Consider the following 23,287-nt stretch of genomic DNA (forward strand, 5'->3'; position numbering starts at 1 on the left):
AGAGGGATCTAAGGCTAACAACAATACAACCCCATTTTTTTTTTATTTAACCGTTTTCACTAAAAACCAAAAACCATTGTTACTATAGTTAAACTATGGTAACCACAAATTAAAAAAGGTTTTGCTACACTTTATGGTATTTGTAGTAAAACTCAAATTACAAATTGTAATCAAAATTTGTGTTCCGAAGACGAACAAAGCTTTTACGTGTTTGGAACGACATGAGGGTATGTGATTAATCACAACATTTTCATTTTTGGGCGGAGTAACCCTTTAATGTTAATTTTAAGTCTGGCATAAAATAAGAGAGCAGTACCTTAAATATTATAGATAAAAACATGAATTGAACCTTGAAAAAACATGTTAATGATGACACTGAATCAAGCTGCTTCTTTAAGTGGCTTTTATAATGTCAACACACTGTTTAGACGTACAATAATAAGACTGCAACATTGATGTAAAATTGTGACAAATCATATAAAAATAAACCATTGATCTACACATCAGTTTTTCATGCATAGCGTCTGTTCATGAAATGTCATGACGCATCATGAGATTGTCCCAAAGGCATTTCATAGGTCACAAGATCAATCATGTCTTCACAAACACTGCACCCTGCATAAAAGATAAATTCTTGATTGTCTTCAACACAGGAAAAGGGTGTCGTTGAATTAAACAGTTGCATAGCAACAAACCTAAATGAGAATGAACATGACAGCTGCTTACTTACATTTGTTTAATCTCTGTTTCTGTTAGGTTTTAGGAGATTAAACAAGTTACAAATTTAAGAGAGAGAATAAAGTTAAACATCAAACGAAAGCTGAAAATTGCAGGCGCCTACAGTATTAACATGAGACAAACTTCATTTAATCAATGTCGCAGAGTGACACTGACCTCTAGAGGAATTGCTAGGCATTACATTCTATAGGTAGTGAGGAGTTTATTGTAGAAAAAGAAATCTGCGTCAGTTATGACAGATTTCACATATGCTTTGCCAAACAGTGATGTGAAACATTGACGACTTGACAAATAAAATGTTATCCTGGCAGTTTAAAATATTAGGATATGCTTTGGGTTAAGGCACATATAGAATATACATAGTAAGTGAATGTTTTATGTTGCCCGAATTTCGGTTATATTATTCAACGACACATAATTATATAAATAGTCTGGGCTTTGTCCGAAAGCTGAATACACGGAGGTAGGGAGACAAAAAGGCACATCTGAATCTAATGATAGTGTCTTTCTTCATCTGTTTATGATTCCCGTTATTCGTGTGCGATTTCATGACAGCTTAACTGAAAGGAAAAAACAGCTGCAAGCTAGCAGTCAGTTTGTGTTTAAATGTAGGTTTCTGCTTAATTTTGCCCAAAAATAAACATTTTGTCGTAAATAACTCGCCCTCCAGTTGTTCCTGGATGAGTTTCTTTCTTCTGCCGAACACCAAGTGAGTAAATGATGACAAAATGTTCATTTTTAGGCGAACTATCTCTAACTCCTAGCAAGAAATGAATATTATGGTATTTAAATATTTGTTTGGTTAGCACCAAAGTTATTCTCGCTATTTTGTAGCTCATTAGACTGTCATGCCACCTCAGAAGCCTGTCCGAAATCAGTTTCAGAATGTACCTTGGCTTACCAATGCAAAATGTTGGCGTCTGGTGTGTTGCAATGATTTGAATAACACCACAGTACCAGAATAGCACAAAACACATTTTCTCCCACATGTACAAATGCCTGAATTGATAATAAAATGCAGGCACATGGTGGCCATAATTAAAGCAACCTTTTTTGATAAGATTTTGATAATTTTTTTCATTAATCAGTTTTTTTGGGTGGTTAATAACACAGTTTTCTGTGGTGTGACAAACTCAGAACACTTATTTAGTATTGCTTTACACAGACTTTAATTTAGAGTGCCATACGTGCCATTTTCCGACACATTCTGGCCAGGATTTCTATATTGCCTAAAATATCCAGGTTTTGGCTTTGTTTTCCTGTTTTTATACTTGCTAAAGCTAATGATTAAAAAGTAGTTTGACCAATAACATGCAGGCATTGTACATAATCGACCATTCGTGGCACATGAGAAGGGGGATCTACAAAGAACACCTAAAGTGATGCAAATATGCGTACATATCAGGAGTGTTGCCAAGTCTGTGATTTTTTCAGCACAGTTGGGCTACTTTAACACTGTTGCCGTGTGTTTTTTTTTAAATATTTTAGCCCCTTGGAATGCAAATTTAACCCCCAGAATGTGATTTTTACTGGGGGAGCACCTCCAAAATGCAAGTGGGCTAGTTTTGATTACAAATTGGGCGGGTTTGGTTGTGAAAACCTGGCAACCCTGCATATCAGGTGTGTTCAACTTGAAGTGGCGCCGTGCAGACCAATCATTGTATAACATCAAAGTACCTGGAGAGGGATTCAAAAGCATAAGTAGCTGTCTGCTCTCTAGTCTCGCGTAGCCAGACCTTCAGACTGACGGCTGAAGGTCTGGAATTCATGGCAGCTTTAATTGGCCAAGTCCCGCCCATAAGGCTGTTTGACCGACATGTCAAACAACCAATCACAGTTCGTTTCGTTCAGCGTCACGTTTCGGGGAAATGCCCCCACAACAACAGACTGGCATGCAACGAGTCAGTCATTGAAATAACCAGCATTGAAAGTTAACGAAGAAGAGGGAGAACAAGCAGTAAGTCAGTAATCTGTTCGCGAACGTCGCAAATGTGTATAACAACAACGACGTCTGCATAAGCACCTTTTAGCAAAACGCGAGTAAATCAGTCTGCGCTTTGTTTCCCGGCGGACCGAAAATAAACGCGACACTTGCGTGTTCCGGATATCCGATCAAATTCAACTAATCAGATCACGACTTCGACATTCCTGAAGTGTTTCCAGTTAAGTGTACCATATGCATCAGACGTTTAGCCAACGTTCCGTAGGCGTGACGCCTGAGGCTGAGACTATCTGCTCTCTAGCTCTTATGGTACTTAGATGTCATACAACGATCGGTCTGCACAGTGCAAACAGCCAAAACCATGTTATTTTAGACAACATCCTGGCCAGAACGTGTCCCTGGAAAATGGCACGTATGGTCACCCTACTTTAATTTGGGAACATCGGCTATAGGGTTGTATTCCAATGCAATAATAATGCCGTTAAACTGATTCAATAAGTCCAAAATGCAATGACGGGACAGAGACTAAGGGTGTGTTCACACTTGTCATGTTCGGTTTGATTAAAACAAACTCTGGTGCAATTGCTCTGTTAGTGCGGTTCTTTTGAGTAAGTGTGAACGCTGCCATCCAAACCCTGCTGTGCACCAATTGTGGCAATTGTGGAGCAGTGAGGAGGTAAAGTGTCTTTTATGAGCCCTTTGTGAGTTTGTAGGTAATGAAAATAAAATCACATAAATGCAACGATGAGCACACTTAGTCCAGCAGACGGCATTAGGTGTATTCGACTTTAAATCAAACGCACTTTTTCCTCTAATTTGGAGTGTTCGGTGAGTTCCGTCATGAAATATACATCACTCAACCCGACCAATCAGGTTGTGAACATATCACTATGCCTTTAGGTTCAGCATCTTTAGGTTCGGTGTCAAAAATGCCAGTGTGAATGCTGAAAATGGACCAGGACCAAATTTATCATTTTCCATTTTGGTCCAGACCAAATGAACCAAACTATATAACGTATAAACACACCCTAAGACATTCGGAAGCCTTCCAGGAAGTCGTCAAAAAGTAAAAAAGCAGACAAAACTGATGATAAACCCACAGCTCTGTCGAAAATAACCGTGAAAGGGCATGATTTCAAAGTTCTGGTCGAAAAAAGGATATTTTAAGGCCACGTTTAGTCATACTCGAAATCGAAAAAAGTGGCATGAACTTCACAGAGAATTTGTGAATATACAAGTTTCCTTTAAGACACGTTTATAAAACAACATTAAAATATAAACTTTCGCATTTTGTTCAGGCTATTTCATATTTACAAGGAAGAAAAAACATTAAAATATCAATAATTCAATAAATCAATATTCAGGACACAACATGTATTCACAAATCGGCAGTAATGATGGATTCACTGTAGATCAGTCTATTAGTGTCAGCCAAAAGCGCTGCCTGACTCGGGTCTATTTGCATGGCCTTCTGTGCCATATGTCCAAAAACTTGCATTGTGCCACCTGGCACTGTCATTGGCGTCAGAGTGACACAATGAGAAAGCAAAGGTGTATTGGCATCATGATTGGAGCCTGTGGAGGGGACGCTGGTTACGTGACCCGTGCTAGTTGACCCGCTGGCGCTGCTGGGCGACCGGCTCTTCGGCGGAGGACAGTGCTGCACCACCTGTGGAGGGCCCTGAGCCGGAGCAAAATGGGCAGTGGGAAAAGCAGCATACCCTGTTGGGATAGGGTATCCATTTACAGGTATAAAACGCTGGTTTTGAGGCATCGGCGCTGCCATGAAGCCCGCAATTTGTCCCGGTGGGATGCTCTGCGGAGCTCCGTAGATGTATCCGGCATAGCGCGGGCTGCTGAGGTTGCTGACGGGGCTGGCGCTCAGAGAGGTAGTCTGGGTGGTGGCGTTGCCTCCGGATGGCGTGCTAGAGCTGGCGTGGGAAGACAAACCCTCCCAAGCACGTAGTCGGGAATGGATGTCTTTGAATCTTGGCCGGCGAGCGGGACCTTCCTGCCAGCACTCCGTCATGAGCACATACATGCGAGGGGGGCAATCCTCTGGGCAGGGCAGGAGCTGCCTCTTCCGCACCATCTCTATCACTTCCTGGTTGCTGAAACCATAATAGGGCTGCAGGCCAAAGCTGAAGATCTCCCAGAGAACCACACCGAATGCCCAAATGTCAGAGTCTGTTGTATACTTCCCATAAATGATGGCTTCTGGTGGCATCCAACGAATAGGAACAAGCGTTTTGGGCTGGACTCTGTAATAATCCGAGGCGTAGATATCTCTCGACAATCCAAGGTCGGAGATCTTGATGTGAAGTTGTTCACCAACCAGAACGTTTCTTGCCGCAAGGTCTTTGTGGACGTAAAAATGGCTTGCGAGGTACTCCATCCCGGCTGCGACTTGAATGGCCAGGTGAAGGAAGTCTGCATGGTCGAGGCTGGACTTGACAGTACCGTCTTCGTCACTACTGCAGCCCACGTCTGAGTGGGGGGAGCGCATGATGAGGAACTCGTGGAGGTCCCCTTGGGCTAGAAACTCAAAGAGCATGCAGACTGGCTGCTCCTGGGTTACGACACCCAGAAGACAAACCACATTGGGATGATGAAGTTCTGCCAGGACAGATGCTTCCTGCTGGAAATCGCCCCAGTGCTGTGCACTTGAGATGTCCTTCAGTGTTTTTATGGCCACTAGCTGAGCTTGTTCCATGCCTGGGAGGTACAGGTGGCCTTTGTACATCTTACCAAAGTTGCTCTCACCCAACTCCTCCATGAAGTGCACTGCAGACAGAGGAAGCTCTTTGGCTTTGCTCTACAGATAAGAAAAAAAATAGAAGAGTAAGCCTATATATATAATAAATAAGTAATACAATACATCCATTGCAGGAAAAGTTCACTTCAAGAACAAAAATTTACAGATAATTTACTCATCTCTTTGTCATCCAAGATATTAATGTCTTTCTTTCTTCAGAAATAGAGAAATTATGTTTTTTGAGGAAAACATTTCAGGATTTCTCTCCATATAGTGAGCTTCTATGGTACCTGCAAGTTTGAATTTCCAAAATGCAGCTTCAACAAGATCTAAATGATCCCAGCCGAGGAAGAAGGTTCTTATCTGGCAAAACAATTGGTTATTTTCTAAAAAAAAAAAAATTGACAATTTACATACTTTTTAACCTCTAATGCTTGTCTTGACTAGCTCTGCGTGAACTTCGTTTCAAGACGGTTATGTCGAAAAACTCCTATCTCATTTTCTCCTCCAACTTCAGAATCACCCTACCGTAACTGTCTTGAACCGGAATACACGGAGTACACACAGAGCTAGACAAGACGAGCATTTGAGGTTAAAAAGTATATAAATTGTAATTTGTTTTGTAGAAAATAACCTATAGTTTCACTAGATAACACCCTTTGTCTTTAGCTGGGATCGTTTAGAGCCTTTTGAAGCTGCATTTAAACTGCATTTTGGAAGTTCGAACTTGTGTGCACCATAGAAGTCCTGAACTGTTTTCCTCAAAAAACATAATTTCTTAACGAATGAAGAACGAAAGACATGAACATCTTGGATGACAAGGGGGTAAGAAATTATCTGTACATTTTTGTTCTAGAAGTGAACTTCTCCTTTAACTGTCTTAGTAGAATTCTGTACATAAATATTTCATTTTGTTTGAGTATTAAAACAGATTCTTTGTTCATATATTTATACAATAGTTCTTTCTGGTCCTCGAATCTGATTGACTGAGAGGAGTGAAATATATTTCAGTGATAACCTTTTCACCGTTTGTATCACTCAATTTGCGGTATTTCTCACAGGGAGTGTCATGGCGGACACCCAATTCCACTATAATTTTGAGAATGCTGAGAATGCACGTGAGAATGTGCTTGTTTAGACTTTATGCGGTTTGTTAATAAACATCTATTAAGTTTTCAGAGATGTTAGTTCCAGAATGTCAGTGTCCGTTCAGTGCACATGAACCTGCCAAGAGCAGCCTTACCTCGACCAGATCAGCAGAATTTGTTGCTGGCTCTGATGTCTCTATAATGGTTAAACATGAGATTTAATTTGTTTTGGGTAAATCTAACGGGCAGTCTTTGGTCTCTAATCTATTATTTGTTCCAGAGCAAATAGTTTTGGCTGAGGGCAAATCTCATCACGTTGTATTTTATGTAAATTTGATGCTGTATATTATGATCATGAACCATTTTTTTGCTAAATATATAAATGAATAAGCTGAAAATTTAAAATAGTTATGAGATTTGCAAAAGATTACATTATTAAAGGGGCTATATGCAACTTTTTCCCCAAAATAAACGTAACAATAGCCTTTTTATTTGACCACTTATGACTCAAACATCTCCTGATGAGCATACTGACACCTTGTCAGCTCACAGTGGGTGCACCTATAAGCCTGTATCCTATTTTTCCTATTTTCTGTCGGGTCGGATTTTTCGCGCACTGTCTGCGGATGTGACGTCAAGCGCGTTCATGTTAAACATTTCAGATCACTCTGCCACCACTGCTAGTCAGCAATTAGCCTACACTCGCAAGCAGTGCAATGGATTGTGCGAATACACAGAAGAGACCCAGGACAACTCTGACACCAACAGTAACTCCACAGAAGACTAAAAAAGTTAAACCCCTGACAAGTGCCCGAAAAAGATCGAAGATTGAGAGCGACCGGCGCTGAGCAAGGACTAGAGTGAACATCGACGCGCTGCGAGAGCGAGCAGAAAGGAAGAGCAGTTCAGTTTTTTGGCCACAGGTGTCAGAAAATTGCATATAGCCCCTTTAAAGAAATCTTAATAATACCTAATTATTGTTATTAAAGCCTCACTTAAATAACACCAAAGGTACTTATATAAATATATAGATTATGGAAATGAGCTTGAATAATTAAATATTAAATTGATAATTAAATTCGATTATGAAACAATTTGAGCGAATTTGTTTTGAGTCATGCTTTGATACTTTTTTTAGTTAGTTTAAATTCATAAAGAAACAGTTGTCAACTGTTATAGCTTTGTTTATAATCTTTTACTCTGTTGCTGAAAAACAAGACATGCTAAAACCTCAACCCCTGACCACAGAAATGCATAAAACCTCTGTTTACTCTTAAAATATTCTCAGTGTCATGTACATTTATGTACTTCGCTGAAGCCGTCTAACCACTTACATGACAGTCACTATGGCCCTATATTGTTTTATCCCCTATATGACTCTGTAAGACTGGCTCATGAAACAGGAAATAAAAAGTTTGACAAAAGGTCACAGCTACATTCAACAGAGAGATGAATCGTATCAAATAAAAGATAGGAGTCTCTTTCTTTGAAAGAACAGATGTTTTATGTTAGCGTCAACTCTGCCTGAGGTTAAACATGTCTCATCCCTGTTTTGGATATTACTCGAGTGAGTGCTGACCTTTGTATGACCTTAGTCTGAACTTTGGCCTGCAGCTGAGACTGTAGATGAGAGGTCTCAGTGTGTTACAGATACAAACAGCACTTCAGAGTGTCTGATTAATACTGGAACTAAATAGAACTACCATCATCTTATTAAAATATTTGTTTGTAAAAGTGTCTCTCTAACCAGCAACCAAAATGAAAAAGCAAGGAAAAACTTTTTCAAGCGAAAATCTCATTTGAATCTGCTTTGAATGATCTAAATGGAATGATAACAATATGATTATATTTAGATTCCTCTCCAGGCCTGGAAGAGATTGCCTCCATATGCTCATCCTGTCATTTTGCCTCCTGTTTGTGCAGCGCCCTTAACCCAGGAATGCACACTAATTCAAACATTATGAGAATGCCCCACTACTCCAATGGACAAAAAGCACAAGAATAGAAATATAAATCAAAATAGACACAGCCGATAATACCATTGTTTGTTTACACATGGTATATGTTGTTTTAGCACCCAATTCTCTAAAGCAAGCCAATCAGGAGTGACTTAAACATTTATTTCAGCACATTTAGAGCGCATTAGAGAGCATAATTGGTTATGATATGTTAGTGGTAACATCTCACCTTTGGTTTGTATGCCGTGAGCATGGACATCTCCACGTTCTGGCCACGTACTGGTTTGGGCTGGCGTGGGGCTGGTGGACGTGCGGCTTTCTGGTTGTTTCGGCACACACAGATGAAGAAGAACAGCAGGGCGATGGCCAAAGGTATAGCAACGCTTGGTACCAGGATGTACAGGATCCCCATACTGCTGCTGCTGCCATGCTTGGGCAAATCTGAGGACAATAAGACCATAAGATAGTCCTTTTATAACAACATTTGTATTCAAGCTAAGGCAGTGCTCATTAAAATATCTTTTACAGCTTACCTATGTTTGGCTATGTTTAGAATCAAATACTAGAATACTGAAAAAATACTGTACACTGCATACTAATTTTTAAAAAAGCATGTCAAATATTCATGCATTTACCTTATTACATGCATGTTTGATCAGTGAGTGGTGCCAAGTTGTCAACTCAAACATATTTTGCATTTTTAACCAAATGTCAAATTTGGTTATTTGTATAAAAAATATTTAAACTTTTTGCAGACCAATGAAATAATTAAAAAAGTAACAATAAAAAGCTGATATTACTTTAAGTCATTTATTGTTCTCATCACACTTGAAATCTGAGGTCAAGTATTGTAAAACTAAAACTATATATAAAAAAAAATTAAATTATTTTTATAATTAAAATAAAGCTAAAATAAAATGTATATTATTAGAAAACCTTAAATTCAAACGAAAATTAGAAATGTTGCCTTTGCAACTAACTGTAATAAAAACTAAAATAAAAGTTAATTAAAACTATATATAAATACAAGGGTTGACCGTTTGTCAGGATGGCTGATTATCGGCACCGATATTAAGCTTTTTTTATGGTTATCGGTATCATTCATTTTCAAAACTGATTTGCCAATAAAATTATTCTAAAAGCATTTAAAGAAAGTTTTTTATTCTTAATTTTGACATTAATTTTCATTTTTACACCAGACATATATATCGGTTCAAAATATTGGTTATCTGCCTATTTGATCTGTAATAATCTGTATCGCCATCAGTTCTGAAAAGCATGTAAAACAATCTATTTAATCACACACTGACCTTATCACATGCATGTTTGATCAGTGAGTGGTGCCCAGTTATCATCTTCAATTTTGTGTAATTTTTTTTATTTTTTATAATTAAAATAAAGCTGAAATAAAATTTATATTATTATAAAACTTAAAAAAAATTAACCTTAAATTAAAATGACAATTAGAAACGTTGGCTTAAAAAGTTAAAAATAAAAATTAATTAGAGCTTTATTATAAATACTAGGGGTCGACGGATTATTGGCCTGAGCGATTATCGGCATGATATTAAGCATTTTCATGGTTATCGGTATCGGTCATTTTCAAAACAGATTTGCCGATAAAATAATATGAAAACATTTAAGGAAAGTTTTTGTCAGAACCCTTGTTATTCTTAACTTTGACATTAATTTAAATTTTTACAACAGCCATATATACGGTTCAAAATATTGGTTATCGGCCTATTTGACTCGTAATAATCGTTATCGGTATTAGCATCGGCCCTGAAAAGCACATATCGGTCGACCCTAATAAATACAGTATAAAAATTAAATCAAATTCAAAATCTTTAATAAATACTATAATAATACAGGCCTATAAATAATACCAATAGTACATTACATTATGGGATACAGCTTATTAGCAAACTCAGTAGATCTTACCGGTACTCAAAAACTCAAAAGCATGCTTACTGTATATTTTGGAAACATTTATTTATATGTATTTATTTTAGGGCCGGGACTCGATTAAAAAAATTAATCTAATTAATCAGAGGCTTTGTAATTAATTAATCGAAATTAATCGCATTTTAATCGCATATAAATATTTGACCTGAGAACAGTGAGAAGTAAGTTTTTTCATATGGATTTTTAGTACACCATTGAATAATGACTGAATACATAAACTGAAGCAACAAAATATTGTTTATTTTTGTTCAACCAAGTCCAACAGACCAGTGCAATATTTCCATTAACTGTAGCAATAGGATTCAGCGTTTCCCATAACGAAAACATTTATTTCAGTGAAAAAATAAATCCAAAACTCTATTTTAACATTTTGAACAATAGGGCTTTACAATCTTTTGCTATTTTTTTTATAAATTCTTGTGTTTTAATTTTTCTCATAATCAAATGAAAGCATAAACATTTATTTTATTTTTAATCAAATGAAAAATAAACCTTTTTAATTTTTGGCAAACAAACAACAGAGGTTTGCTGTTAAAATCAATAAATAATAATAATCATAGTATTTTTTTCTACAATTAAGTGGTTAATCTTGTTGTTATATTTATTTTTTTATCATATATATTGTTTTTTGTCAATTATTTAAATAGGAATATTGTTCTGTTTCATGTAAAACCGTACCGTATTTTGACAGGTTGTCGTGAAGTTTCTGTGTGTAAAGTATGATATGATGCTAGTTTTCTCAAATGAAACGGTAAAAGTGACACTGACAGTAGCTTTGGAGATGATTACGTGGCATTCCGCGCTATAGTAAATTCGTTTTTGATGAATGGAGTCCGCGATCCAGTCCGTGTTTTCTTGGAGGAGACATTGTAAACGTGCCCCCTAAGATAATGGTAGGGGAGACACTGGGATATTTAGAAATATACTAGCCTTCATTTCAGAAATTCAGGTACCCTATAGGTAGGTAGACCTTCTGTAAAAGCATTGAGGTGATACCTGAGGCTCGATGTGCTGCGGTGATATGCGCATTCCTTTGTCTAAACGCTAGTTGGTGCTCCAGTATAATCGGTCCGCCGCTGAAACTCATCCAGTGAGAAACGTTCCGCGGTGCAAAATTAAGTGCGATTAAAATGCATTAAAAAAAATTAACGCGTTATTTTTGTGTAATTAATTAATCTAAATTAACGCGTTAAAGTCCCGGCCCTAATTTATTTACATATTTTTTGAACATAGTCAATTTGTCCATTTAAGCAGTGCATCTCACCACATGGAGGAATGTCGCAGAGCTCCATGCGCACAGCGTCATCTAGGGTGAAGCACCAGGGAGCGTCGTGCTTGTTGCCGGGGTTGCGACAGTAGGAATGTCCCCCGTTGAGCTCTGGGTAACGCATAGCTAGGAAGGTGTGGCTGTGGGGGTACTGTGAGTTCCATGGCTGACACTGACGACCAGATTTAGTTACGCTGACTGTCCCGCGATAGTCCGAACCACTGTTGTTATAACATTTGTGGCCTAAAATAAAAGAGAATTGTTTTAGTTTTTCAATATAACAACATTTTGACATTTTTTTACTTAATAATTATACAAAATACATACTTTTATTTATGGTCTCAGCTATTGGGATGCCTATTCTCATGCAGTTGGCAGCCTCGGGACTGTCCGAAGCGGCCAGGTCTTCACAGTTGGGCAGTTTGAGGCGCTTGAGGATGAGAGGGTTGGAGCGAGCGATGATATACTCTGTCTTACACAGATCGTTCTCCAGAATCTCACACTCGTCCTTGCACAAATCCCGCGGTTTGTCCATGCCAGAGCTGCGGTCACACGTGGGGAAGGCAAAGTGGCACAAGGATGGGATGGCAAACTGGGAGCAGCGATCTGACAGGTGATTAGATGTGCCAATCATAGTGAACGCCGCTGAAAAAAACAGAAACAAGACTTTACACAGGGTTTCCTTCAGATTTTTAAAGCTATTGTGGATTCCAACGAGCTATGCAACAGTCTAGTAAAATTATATCTTACGCACAACAACAAAGAGACAAAGTTCTGGTGAATTGTTGTGGTTTCGCAAGAAGCTGTGTGATTCAAAAACAAATTGACTGCTCACTCTTGAGAGAAAACCACAGTGAATGCCTATGTGATCTAAAATGGCTACAACTGGAAACTTTCTCACAGAAAACAATACAAATTTAAAACTGAAGCCAGTCTTAGTCCAGTCCATGTGTGTATGACAGCAAGATTTAGCCTTAAAACAAAACTCTCTCAGACATAACTTTTCTATTGAAAAAGTAAGGTAGACATTAGCATAGTGATGGTATCAGATTGTAATACTATTGCAGATATACAGTTTAAGTCAAAAGTTTACATACACCTTGCAGAATCTGCAACATGGTAATTATTTTAGCAAAATAAGAGAGATCTTACAAAATCATGTTATTTTTTTTATTTAGTACTGACCTGAGTAAGATATTCACATAAAAGTAATTAACATACGTCCACAAGAGAAAATAATAGTTCAATTTATAAAAATGACCTTGTTCAAAAGTTTGCATACACTTGATTCTTAATACTGTGTTTATACCTGAATGATCCACAGCTGTGTTTTTTTGTTTAGTGATAGTTGTTCATGAGTCCCTTGTTTATCCTGAACAGTTAAACTGCCCATTTTTCACCAGAGAAATCCTTCAGGTCTCACAAATTATTTGGTTTTTCAGCATTTTTGTGTAATTGAACCCTTTCCAGTAGTGACTGTATGATTTTGAGATTCAACTTTTCACACTGAGGACAACTGGGGGACACATATGCATATATATATATATATATATATATGTATATATATATATATATATATTTCATTTAGAAGATACATACATGTTTCCCAGAAAATAAAATAAATTCAATTTACCCTGATCTTCAAATTCAGAAAGTTTTATTAATGTATTGTGTTCCTTAAAAAGCATAAGTGGGCATTTGAACCTTCTGTAATAGTTGGATACAAGTCCCTCAGTTCTTCTCAGTGTGAAAAGATGGATCTAAAAGCATAGTCATTGTTGGAAAGGGTTCAAATACACAAAAAAAGCTAAAAAAAAAAAAAAAAAAAAGAATTTGTGTGACCTGAAGGATTTTTCTGAAGAACAGAGGGCAAAAAAAAAAAAAAAAAAAACACAGCTGTGGATCCTTCAGGTAACAACAGTATTAAGAATCAAGTGTATGTAAACTTTTGAACGGGGTCATTTTTATCAATTCAATTATTATTTTCTCTTGTGGACTATATATGCGCATCTTTTATGTAAAATATCTTATTCAGGTTAGTACTAAATAAAAAAGATCATGATCCCTCTTATTTTGGTAAATTACTTAACATTTTGCAGATTCTGCAAGGTGCAAGGTGCATAAACTTTTGACTCCAACTGTATAAGATGGTCCTGAATAACTACTATATTCCCATAACTTGGTATCTATATGGTAATTCAAAGAATATCATAAAAACCTCCATTTAGGATCATCGTAAATGTCCAAAAACACAGCCTAGCTGGCAAAAAGCCTTATCTAATGTTTCAGACTGATTTTATCAGCTGCGTTTCGCTTGAAGTCTGTACAGTATAGTTGTTTTGAAATATCTTTTGTAAGGACTGAGAAGTGAACTGAAGTTTTTTTAAAGTGCTACCTGTGATTTGAGTCTCAATCTCGCCCTGCATCTGCAGCGAGTCCACGAAGATACTCCTGTTTCCTATGAAGCGAGCACACGCGATCCCTCTGTACGGCTGGCAGAAACCTTCCTCATCAAAATCCTCTCTAGAAAAAACAAAATAAACATGAAATGCACATGTTAATCATGGTGAATTAGGGTTAGGAGGCCTTAAACAAACAATATACAGCCCACACTTGCTTTTATCACAACGTTGTAGTCTCTCTGTGAGGGAATTTATGTAATGTTGTAATTTTAACTTCAACACTAGAGGGCGGTAAACGCCATTGTATCACATAAATCTGTAGCACGACACAGCTGCGATCTCACAGAACTGGCAGATTTAATCAGCCTATACAATACAAATCCAACATATGAAAAATACATTCAAATAGTATATAATGCAGACCTGGATATATCATTTAAAGCATTCAACATATCATAAATAATACAAAAAGACGTTTTGTTCTGTGTCTGCATGTCATACCCTGTAATTTAAACCATATGAACGGGTGGTTCTCGCAAAAGCGTATGTCATCCATATATACACTACGAGAAGAAAGCGAAGACTGACTCACTGCTGGACTCCAGTGATTTGCAGTGCGGTAAACCAAAACAATTTGAATTAATAACATGTAAGATAAAATGAGAGAAAACAATGATATGGTTTTGAACAGTTCAAATAAACAGACAAAATCGGAATCAATTAAAATGGTTGGTGGTGTTAATGAAAAGCAGGCGTGAAAGGTCAGAGGTTGAAAGTCAAAGCAGTGTCTGAGGAGAAAACGTCAATCCAGGTATTAGCACTCAATCTGGACATGTTTGGAAAGAAATACTAACTTTTTACTAAGTACTCAACATTATATACCATATACCTTAATTTTATGAGGCTACGAGTGTATATTTAGTACCTTTCTGGGCACTGAATGTGTCAGTTTTGTCTATGCAGGGTTTTCATCAAAAACATCTTCATTTGTGTTCCGAAGATGAACTAAGGTCTTACGGGTTTGGAACGACATGAGGGTGAGTAATTAAAGACAGAATTTCCATTTTTAGGTGAACTATCCCTTTCAAAAATGTGTTCTGTCAAGTATTATGTAAAAACAGTTCAATCGAACAGTTCAATGGAGTGTGCTCATTCAGGCCAGCACAGGAATCCAGCGCAGTGACAGACACTGGAAAAGTTTCACAGCTCTCCAGCATGTGCGTCACAGGAGAATGCACTGGTAACTGTGGCCACCCACAGAAAGCTAAATGACAAGGAGGAACAGTTGTTGTGGAGAAGTACAACCTATTTTTGCATAATATTTGTTCTTTTTTCAACTTTCTCTTTCCCTTTGCATTCTCTCTTGCTGTCTTAGACACGCATATATACTTGAACACACTCCAGTTCATCAAGCCTGCGTGTGTTTGCGTTTCTCACAAAGCTTGTGGTTTGTATATACAGAAGGAAGTCCAGGGCATTTCTTTACTCATCAGTGCCAATTGGAAGTGAGTGATAATTAAAGGAAAAGTGTGAGCTGCAGCACAAACTGTGCTAATTGATCTGTGACAGTGATGTAAGAAAAGGAAGAGAACAAGAGAAAGTTCAGTCTTAGTACATACAAAACATGATATGCCTTTCAACATGCGCTTTAGATCTAGCACATTTCGAAATTCCAGCAGGATCCTCAAACTCTCCTGTTAAACCTATTGAGTCGAGACAGGAAGGAGTGAGGAGTCTAAAAATGCTCCCCTGTGTGCTGAGTAGCAGGGAAATCAACCTGAGAGGGATGGACATTAAACATGTTTAAGATGTTGAAGATATGTTAAAGATGGATGTTTAATCCTTCAGGTTGTCCTATTCTTGAGTGTGTTGCCAAAACCATCCAAAAACAATTATATAAAGGGGTCCAACATTTTGAGACCACAGAGGAAAAACTGTACTGATTTATTTATTAAAAACATTTTTTTTAAACATTAACTTTCTTATTATTTGACATTTTATTGACAAAAATTGAGAAAAAAATGACACTAAAAACTATAAGATATAAAAGTAATAATTATAACATAAAAAGACAAAATTATGACAAAAAACTATGAAAAAGTATAAATCACAAGATTAAAAAAACCATGATATGAAATGCTGAAATTATGAGATACTAATTATGATATTAAAAATGTACTTTTTTAAAATAAGCCTATTCCCACCATGTAAGAAACACTAAAAATCTAAATTTTGAGACAGTAAGTAGTAATTATGGCATACAAAGTCAAAAGTATGACAAACATTTATGACAAAGATTAAATCATGAGAAAAAATCATTATGATATTAAAATACTTAAATTATGAGATACTAATTATGATATTAAAATTAACCTTTTAAATTAGCCTATTTCCACCATGTAAGAGAAAATAAAAAATGTGACACTAAAAAACTAAATTGAGGTAGTAAGTCATAATTATGACATAAAAAATCAAAGTATGACAAATATTCATGACCAAGCCTAAATCATGAAAAATCATTACAATATCAAATACTGAAATTACTAATTACTTATTATAAATGCTAATTATGACATTAAAAAATAACTTTTTTAATAAGTCTATTTCCACCATAAAAGAAACAAAACGTGACATTAAAAATGATGAGACAGTAAGTCATCATTATTACACAAAAAAATGACACTAAAAATCTAAATTATGATAGTAAGCCATAATTATGACATAAAAAGTCAAAATCATGAAAACATTTATGACAAGTATAAATCATGAGATAAAAAAAATTATGATATGAAATGCTGAAATTATGAGATATTAATTATAAGAAAAATTTATTTTTCTTATAATTTCCACCATATAAGAAAAAATATTAATTAAAAAATTAAATTATGAGACAGTAAGTCAGGGCTGCTCAGCCCTGTTCCTGGAGATCTAATAATATGAAATGCTGAAATTGTGAGATACTAATTATAATATGACAATCAAAGTTATGAGATAGAAAAATCAGTGTAAAGGAGATTTTAAAAAGTCATGAATTGCTGAAATGCTGTAGTTATGGGACACTAAGTATTTAAAAACTTTTTAAATCTCATAATTATAACTTTTATGTCATACATACATTATGTTCAACCTTTTATATCACAATTGTGACTTAGTATCTCATAATTTTGACTTTTCATCTTATAATTATTATTTATCAAAGCATTTTTAAAATTAGGTGGTGGAAATGTCCCTACACAGATAAGATATGATAGCCAGTATGATTTGAAGATGTTAAATGGGGGAAAGTATAACAAATAAAATCCAAACAACAGGAGAATATCTCGGCCTGTTGTCCTGGTTGGGAACTCAGCTATTTCACCATCAAACCTCTGTTTGATGCATGTGATGTGAGGTCAGCCAGATGCCCTGAAATTAATATCTTGGCTCAAACAAAGTTGTGATTTATAAGATCGAGCCTTGTTAAGAAGTTAAGCTCATGAAGATGTCAGAGCTGCATACTAACACGGAGAATGGATTTGTGTCATCAGCATTTCTGCACATACCCTGGAGCCTAATAAATGTATCAAGATATTCCCAACCCGGAAACAATCTCCAATCTGCCTGGCCTGAAGCCTCCTCCATCTCTTCAGCCACTCTCATTCCTTCTCTATCCATTGAGGGGTCAAAAACACCTCTTAAGATGTTTCCTACACTTCTTTTTTTCTTGCGCCATATGCTGCTCCACTTAAAAATACGTTGAACAGCAGAAAAGGTTGATCAGTATGGACAGTGAGATACTCTGTTTGGAATCTCAAAACCTAGTGTGCTGACATGTGAGTTGGAAATAAGCAGATCTGACTGCTGACGATTGATTTTATGAACAGATATTTCCACTTATTCCATTACAAGATCAAGAGACTCACTGGCCAACATTAAAAAACTAATTGTAGATAAGCTCACTTGAAGAGCTCCCACGATCATGGAAAACATGTGATTTCCAGTTCTGGGAACATCATGGAAATTATTAAGATCGTAAAGTAGAGCAAAACTGGTCTAAAAGTCAGCTTGATATCATCTGTTTGTCCACTGAGGGACTTTCGTACACTAGACTACAAAGATTGGTAACTGACATAGAAATGGAAATCTGGACTCATCTTTAAGAAATGATTAAAAAAAGACTGGAAAGACTGTAGAAAAGTGATGAAAATACACTGAGAATACACTTCTCTATAGAACATCATAATAAATGTAAAAATAGGAATAACTCACCCAAAAATGGAATTCACCTCAGGCCATCTAAGATATAGATCATTTTGTTTCTTCATTGAAACAGATTTAGAGAAATTAGCATTACATCATTTGCTCACAAATGGATCTTATGCAGTAAATGGGTGCCTTTAGAATGAGAGTTTTAACTCTTTTTTTTTTTTATTATGGATTTGATTCTTACAAACACAGCTTTCTGAGTACAGATAATGTACTCACCCCCTTGTCATCCAAGATGTTCATGTCTTTCTTTCTTTAGTCATAAAGAATTTATGTTTTTTGAGGAAAACATTTTAGGATTTTTCTCCATATAGTGGACTTCTATGGTGCCCCAAGTTTGAACATCCAAAATGCAGCTTAAATGCGGCTTCAAACCTTCCCTGGCGAGGAAGAAGGGTCTTAACTAGAGAAACCATTGGTTATTTATTTATTTTTTTAATTACAATTTACATCCTTTTTTACTTAAAATGCTCATCTTGTCTTGCACTGTCTGAACTCTGAACTTTTTTCCTGTTCAAGAGCAATTAGGGTATGTCGAAAAACTCCCATGTAATTTTCTCCCTCAACTTTAAAATCATCCTACATCGCTGTTTTACCTTTTTTGTTTGATCTACTTTGCATATTCACTTTGCAAACGCTGGGTCGGTACTTCTGCAGCGATGTAGGATAATTGTGACCCTGGACCACAAAACCAGTCTTAAGTCGCTGGGGTATGTTTGTAGCAATAGCCAAAAATACATTGCATGGGTCAAAATGATTGATTTTCCTTTTATGCCAAAAATCATTAGGAAATTAAGTAAAGATCATGTTCCATGGAGATTTTTTGTAAAATTCCTACTGTAAATGTATCAAAATGTAATTTTTGATTAGTAATATGCATTGTTAAGAACCTAATTTGGAGAACTTTAAAGGTGATTTTCTCAGGATTTTGATTTTTTTGCACCCTCAGATTCCAGATTTTCAAATAGATGTATCTCGGCCAAATATTGTCATATCCTAACAAACCATACACCAATAGAAAGCTTATTTACTTAGCTTTCATATTATATATACATCTCAGTTTTGTAAAATTTAACCTTATGACTGGTTTTGTGGTCCAGGGTCACAATTTTGAAATGATTTTTTAAGTTGAGGGAGAAAATAAGATGGGAGTTTTTTGATATACCCTAACTGTCTTTAACCCGAAAAAACAGAGTTCAGGTACCCTGGAAATCCAGAGGTCTCGCGAGAGCACAATTTGAATAGTCTCTGCAAGACACTCTGGCATCGAGCAATGATGCACGCTACTGCATTACGTAAGCAGTTCTGGGAACCAATCAAATCGGTGTATCTGATTTAGGCGGGCCAGAGGCGAGCTAAACTGATGACAACAGCGCTGCGACGTCCGAAATCATTTAGTAAACATTGAAAGATGGCTACAGATGAACACCAGTTGTTTGAAACAGCTTTGGCCGCTACAATGAACGAGTTCGACTTTTTCATATGAAAGAGGAACAGAAAACCGCGCTCGAATCGTTCCTTTGCAAGAAGGACGCTTTTGCCGTTTTGCCGACTGGATACGGCAAGAGTTTAATCTATCAGTTAGCTCCGCTGTGTGTGCATTGCTGTGATTGGTCGTGGCTTAATCCAATTGCGTGCAGTGAGAGTTTCAAATGCATGCTTGGTGTCGCCCCTCGAGTTAGGCCCTTTTCATTGCTCATGCCAGACCCTTAATCTTAATAGATTAGGGTCTGGATTTTTTCCAGGCTAGAGTTCAGGCAGAGCAAGACAAGATGAGCATTTGAGGTTAAAAAGTATATAAATTGTAATTGAAAAAATTAATTAATAACCAATGGTTTCGCTAGTTAAGACCCTTCTTCCTCGCCAGGGATCGTTTGAAGCTGCATTTAAACTGCATTTTGGATGTTCAAACTCGGGGCACCATAGAAGTCCACTATATGGAGAAAAATCCTAACATGTTTTTCTCAAAAAACATAATTTCTTTATGACTACAGAAAGAAAGACATGAACATCTTGGATGACAAGGGGGTGAGTTTAGCCACAGCAAGACAAGATGAGTGTTTGAGGTTAAAAAGTATATAAATTGTAATTAAAAAAAACTAAAACAATCATTTCTATAGATAAGACCCTTCTTTCTCAGCTGGGATCGTTTGAAGCCGCATTTAAACTGCATTTTGGATGTTCAAACTCGGGGCACCATAGAAGTCCGCTATATGGAGAAAGATCCTGATATGTTTTCCTCAAAAAACATAATTTCTTTATGACTGAAGAAAGAAATACATCTTGGATGACAAGGGGGTGAGTACATTATCTGTAAATTTTTGCTGTGGAAGTGAACTTCTCCTTTAAGCCTAAATCTACAGCAGACTCTTGTATAATAATGTTGAAAATTCATGTTTAGTTGAAATAACATACTGCCCTCTGTCAACTTGTTGTATATGGGAACCACAATATATTTTTGAAAGATTTATCTCTAAACATGCAAAGGCTGTTTTCCATGACTAAAGGATCCCTCCTAAAGCCTTGCGTTAGATCAGCTCTCTTTAATATTTTATGGGCTCAACGGTGATGCATGTACTTAGAGTTTCAGATCTCATCCAAATTCATGTCATATTTTATGCGCTCATATAAAATTATTACATGCACCTCTGGAGTTTCTAACACTCGGTATTTTCATCTCAAATACTTTGTGTACCATGAAAACAACGGTGGTGCTTGCATATCACTTCTCAGTGACGGTGAGCTTGCCATTTCATGCACTATAAATGTTAATTCCCATATTATCGGTGCTGTTTTGATGAAACACTTTCCAAAACATCTCAACGTTGTTGTTACTGTAAGTCTGAGGGCATTCCAGAGTAGTTTTGTGAAGACGGGCAGACTGCCTGAATCTGTAAAATAGAGTGTTTCATTGGCTATGTATCTGCACACTTACATTTTTTTGAAACTGGTTTTTGAGGTTTTTCAGACTCTTCTGTATGCCAGATGTAAGACACATAAAATCTTGTATAATGAGGACTAGACTGAAGACCTTGAGAAGGATTTTTGAAAAAGAGAAGATAGAATTCACAGTCAGGTTTACTTCTCAGCTAATGTTTGACCCGGGTCAATGGTAGTATATTTAACAATGGGGGGAATATAGGTAACAGTGGATTGGTTTGTCCCTGATACAGGGGGGCCTGTGGTCCGTGACTGCATCTCGGGAGGAAGGGAAAGACAGCCACCGAGGGACTCTCATTAGGAGCCACGAAGAAAAAGAGGAAAGAGTCCTCATGTTACACTACCACAAAAGCAGCCTCTATTACAGAAGCAAAGGACACAACCCTGTGACCCTTGAGATCTCCCAGAAAGAAACGGGGCATGCAAACTATAGTCAAAGACTAGACATGTGATCTTAGCAGAGATTTAAAAAAATCTAAATGCTTGTCTTGACAGCGTATTAATGTAAAAAAGCCAGTCATATGAATACTGAAAATGTTATATAAGCTGCTGCTTCTTCTGAGACTGAATTTCAAAATGTATGTCCTCCTACAGCTTTCAAGCTACAGCCACCAAACTTGGGTCAGACTCATGTCTTTTTTAACTGATCCGACTTTTTGTAAACCAGACTATCAAACCCACCAAAAATCGCATAGACTTTTGAGGGGGTTAAAACGTTTGGACAATAAGACTTACAGAGTATTTAAGCTGTTTATCACTAGCAAAGCATAATGACTATGCTGTGACAACATGCTAATCATGCTAGCAACATACTAAAACATGTTACCAACATGCTAATCATGCTAACAACAAATAATTATGTTGGCTTGAGAAAGCCAACTTACTGAAATGCTATTTAAGCAGCTTCTTTTTCTGAGACTAAATTTTAAAATGTATCTCTTCCTAGAGCTTTCATGCTACAACCACCAAATTTGGGTCAGACCTTCAAACTGGTCTGACTCTGGTTGCTGTATCTTTTCTAACTGATCTGGTTTATGGTTTTTGTACACCAGACTATCAAAACCACCAAAAATCCCATATACTTTTATTGAGGGGGTTAAAACGTTTGGACAATAAGACTTACAGAATATTTAAGCTGTTTATCACTAGCAAAGCTTAATGACTATGCTAGGACAACATGCTAATCATGCTAACAACAAATAATTAAGTTAGATTGAGAAACCCAACTTACTGAAATGCTATTTAAAGGTTGTATCAGCGATTTCTAGCCTAAAACATAAAGTGTGACGCTGATTGGTTGGAACACTGTTTGTTTATCTGTGGAAAGGTTGGTAGTGCCGATTGTTTTTTTGGCATATCTCGGACCCTAGGCTGACCAGAGAGACGCATTTTTTTCACAGACAATTTATGGGGCAGGCAGCGAGCGGATCGTGAAGAAAGGTCAGCTGAAATTGACACTTTATGTTTTAGGCTAGAAATCGCTGATACAACCTTTAAGCAACTTCTTCTTCCGAGACTAAATTTAAAAATGTATCTCCTCCTAGAGCTTTCAAGCTACAACCACCAAACTTGGGTCAGACCTTCAGACTGGTCTGACTCAGGTTGCTATGTGTTTTTTAACTGGTCCAACTTTTTTGTAAACCAGACTATCAAAACCACCACAAATTCCATAGACTTTCATTGAGGGGGTTAAAACTTTTGGACAATAAGATTTGCAAAGTGTTTAAGCTGTTTAAGCAAAGCTTAATGACTATGCTAGGACAGCATGCTAAGGACAGCATGCTAAACCATGCTAGCAACATAATAAAACATGTTAGCAACATGCTAATCCTGCTAACAACAAATAATTGAGAAAGCCAACTTACTAAAATGCTATTTAAGCTGCTGCTTCTTCTGAGACTAAATTTTAAAATGCATCTCCTCCTAGAGTTTTCAAGCTACAACCACCAAACGTGGGTCAGATCTATAGACTAGTCTGATTTGAGTT

The 23,287-nt window shown here is 36.8% G+C and overlaps 1 protein-coding gene across 1 annotated transcript in view; it reads right to left on the reverse strand.

Annotated features, from left to right (window-relative positions):
• Positions 1–992: 992 nt before the first annotated feature.
• The window catches only part of ror1 (receptor tyrosine kinase-like orphan receptor 1), a 183,492-nt gene continuing 161,197 nt past the window's right edge, over positions 993–23,287 (reverse strand). Inside the window, 5 exon segments of the mRNA XM_073851812.1 lie at positions 993–5,495; positions 8,711–8,922; positions 11,711–11,956; positions 12,041–12,358; positions 14,109–14,236. Of these exon segments, the coding sequence (XP_073707913.1) occupies positions 4,059–5,495; positions 8,711–8,922; positions 11,711–11,956; positions 12,041–12,358; positions 14,109–14,236 (2,341 nt within the window). The 3' untranslated portion in view covers positions 993–4,058.

The sequence above is a fragment of the Garra rufa genome, chromosome 12, assembly GCF_049309525.1.
Source record: "Garra rufa chromosome 12, GarRuf1.0, whole genome shotgun sequence".
NCBI lineage: Eukaryota > Metazoa > Chordata > Actinopteri > Cypriniformes > Cyprinidae > Garra > Garra rufa.